Source organism: Anneissia japonica, unplaced genomic scaffold (genome assembly GCF_011630105.1).
Source record: "Anneissia japonica isolate Jap-2015-1 unplaced genomic scaffold, ASM1163010v1 scaffold103168_len1491_cov177, whole genome shotgun sequence".
Classification (NCBI taxonomy): Eukaryota; Metazoa; Echinodermata; class Crinoidea; order Comatulida; family Comatulidae; genus Anneissia; species Anneissia japonica.
In genome coordinates this window covers 1-1,491 of record NW_022689031.1, presented here as the reverse complement: position 1 = coordinate 1,491, position 1,491 = coordinate 1, and the positions used below count along the sequence as shown (strand labels likewise).

Genomic DNA, 1,491 nt, shown 5'->3' with positions numbered 1-1,491 from the left:
TTTTTTTTTTTTTTGTACACATAATTCTAGGTGTTAGCAACAGACATGTCAAAACATATGAGTCTGTTGGCAGACTTGAAAACTATGGTAGAGACAAAGAAGGTGGCAGGATCCGGTGTTTTACTGCTGGACAACTATACAGATAGAATACAGGTTTGTTTCTCCACATACACTACATTATAAATCCTCCCATTTTTATTTACAAGTGGAGTTGAATAGCTTGGTGGTTAAGATACTTCCAATCCCAGGGTACTAGGCTCAATTCCTGTCAGTATTGCTGGATTTTCTTTCTTGACCAAAACAACTCCACTCCTATAAGCCTCATGATATTTAGAGCATCTTGTGTTCATGTGTGTGATGTGTGCTTTTAATGGCTTTATTCGACAATAGATGCTTAGCTTTGCTTCCATTTTTTATGTCATTTTCTAGATTAAGTGTTCTTCGTATAATTGACTTGATTATGTTGTTTCTTAGTTATTTTGTATTTTTCAAAATGTAACCCATTACCGTAAATGCTGTACGCCAACGTGGGTAATGTTTCGTTCAATTCACGCCAAGGAAATCCAAGCCAATCCGTGCTCTGAAAGACTATAATTTTATTGTATGTTTTAACATGGCTTTCAGCAGTTGAAGCTTTGAGGTTGTTTTGTGTAGCTGATGTAGGAGAAGTATTGGAAGCTATTTTATATGCCACAGCTTTAAGTTTTTAAGTTAGATTGGTTTTAAAATGCTAATCTGAATTTTATCACATTATTTTGTTGTTAAAAGGTTCTCAAAAATGTGATCCACTGCGCCGACCTAGCAAATCCAACGAAGGTGCTCTCAACGTATCGCCAGTGGACAGACCAGATTATGGAGGAATTCTTCTCTCAGGGAGATTTAGAGCGTGAAAAGAACATGGAGATCAGTCCCATGATGGATAGGCGTAGCGCGTCTGTGGAGAAAACACAGGTACGTAAACGTAATGAAGTTGACTGAGCCACAGAGATGTACTTTGTTGCCAAATATCAGATTCTGCAAGTTCATCCACTAGGTTTGAAACAACTGACTGACACTTTCACAGGGAGATACGCATCTACCTCACCCAGATCCAGTAGTGGTACTGTAGTATACATTCTGGGGAAACCTGAAAACTAGCAGCAAACCATCCCAAAACTTGGAAGGGGGTCAGCGTACCAAGATATGTTTTAAGCTCTTCTGTGACATTTCAGAATGTAATTAATTACACTATTCCCAATAAGGATTTAGCTCCAATGATGAAAATTTTTCTTTATTTTTATTACACCCGCCGAAATCTCCAAAAAAAAGATATGTATATTTCTCCCAAATTAGATAAACTTAAAGCTTTTAACCATCTCATTACTACACTGTTTACATTCACCAATCAATTTTTATTTTTATTTTCTTCTGGAATTTTTTTTTTGGCAAAACTATTTGCCAAATAAGAAAACAAATTTTATTTTTTATTTTTTTTTATTTTTTTCGCCCTCT

At 35.9% G+C, this 1,491-nt stretch overlaps 1 protein-coding gene across 1 annotated transcript; it reads left to right on the top strand.

Annotated features, from left to right (window-relative positions):
• The first annotated feature begins 26 nt into the window (after positions 1 to 26).
• On the top strand, positions 27 to 993 carry LOC117124424 (cAMP-specific 3',5'-cyclic phosphodiesterase 4B-like). The gene is made up of 2 exons (XM_033270653.1): positions 27 to 153; positions 769 to 993. The coding sequence occupies exons 1-2, from the start codon at positions 46 to 48 to the stop codon at positions 976 to 978; spliced, it is 318 nt and encodes a 105-aa protein (XP_033126544.1). The 5' UTR covers positions 27 to 45; the 3' UTR covers positions 979 to 993.
• Positions 994 to 1,491: the final 498 nt, after the last annotated feature.

Coding starts and splice junctions, on each gene's coding strand:
- LOC117124424 (XM_033270653.1), top strand. CDS start 46: ATGTCAAAACATATGAGTCTGTTGGCAGACTTGAAAACTATGGTAGAG. Junction 154..768: donor ACTATACAGATAGAATACAG/GTTTGTTTCTCC, acceptor TGTTGTTAAAAG/GTTCTCAAAAATGTGATCCA.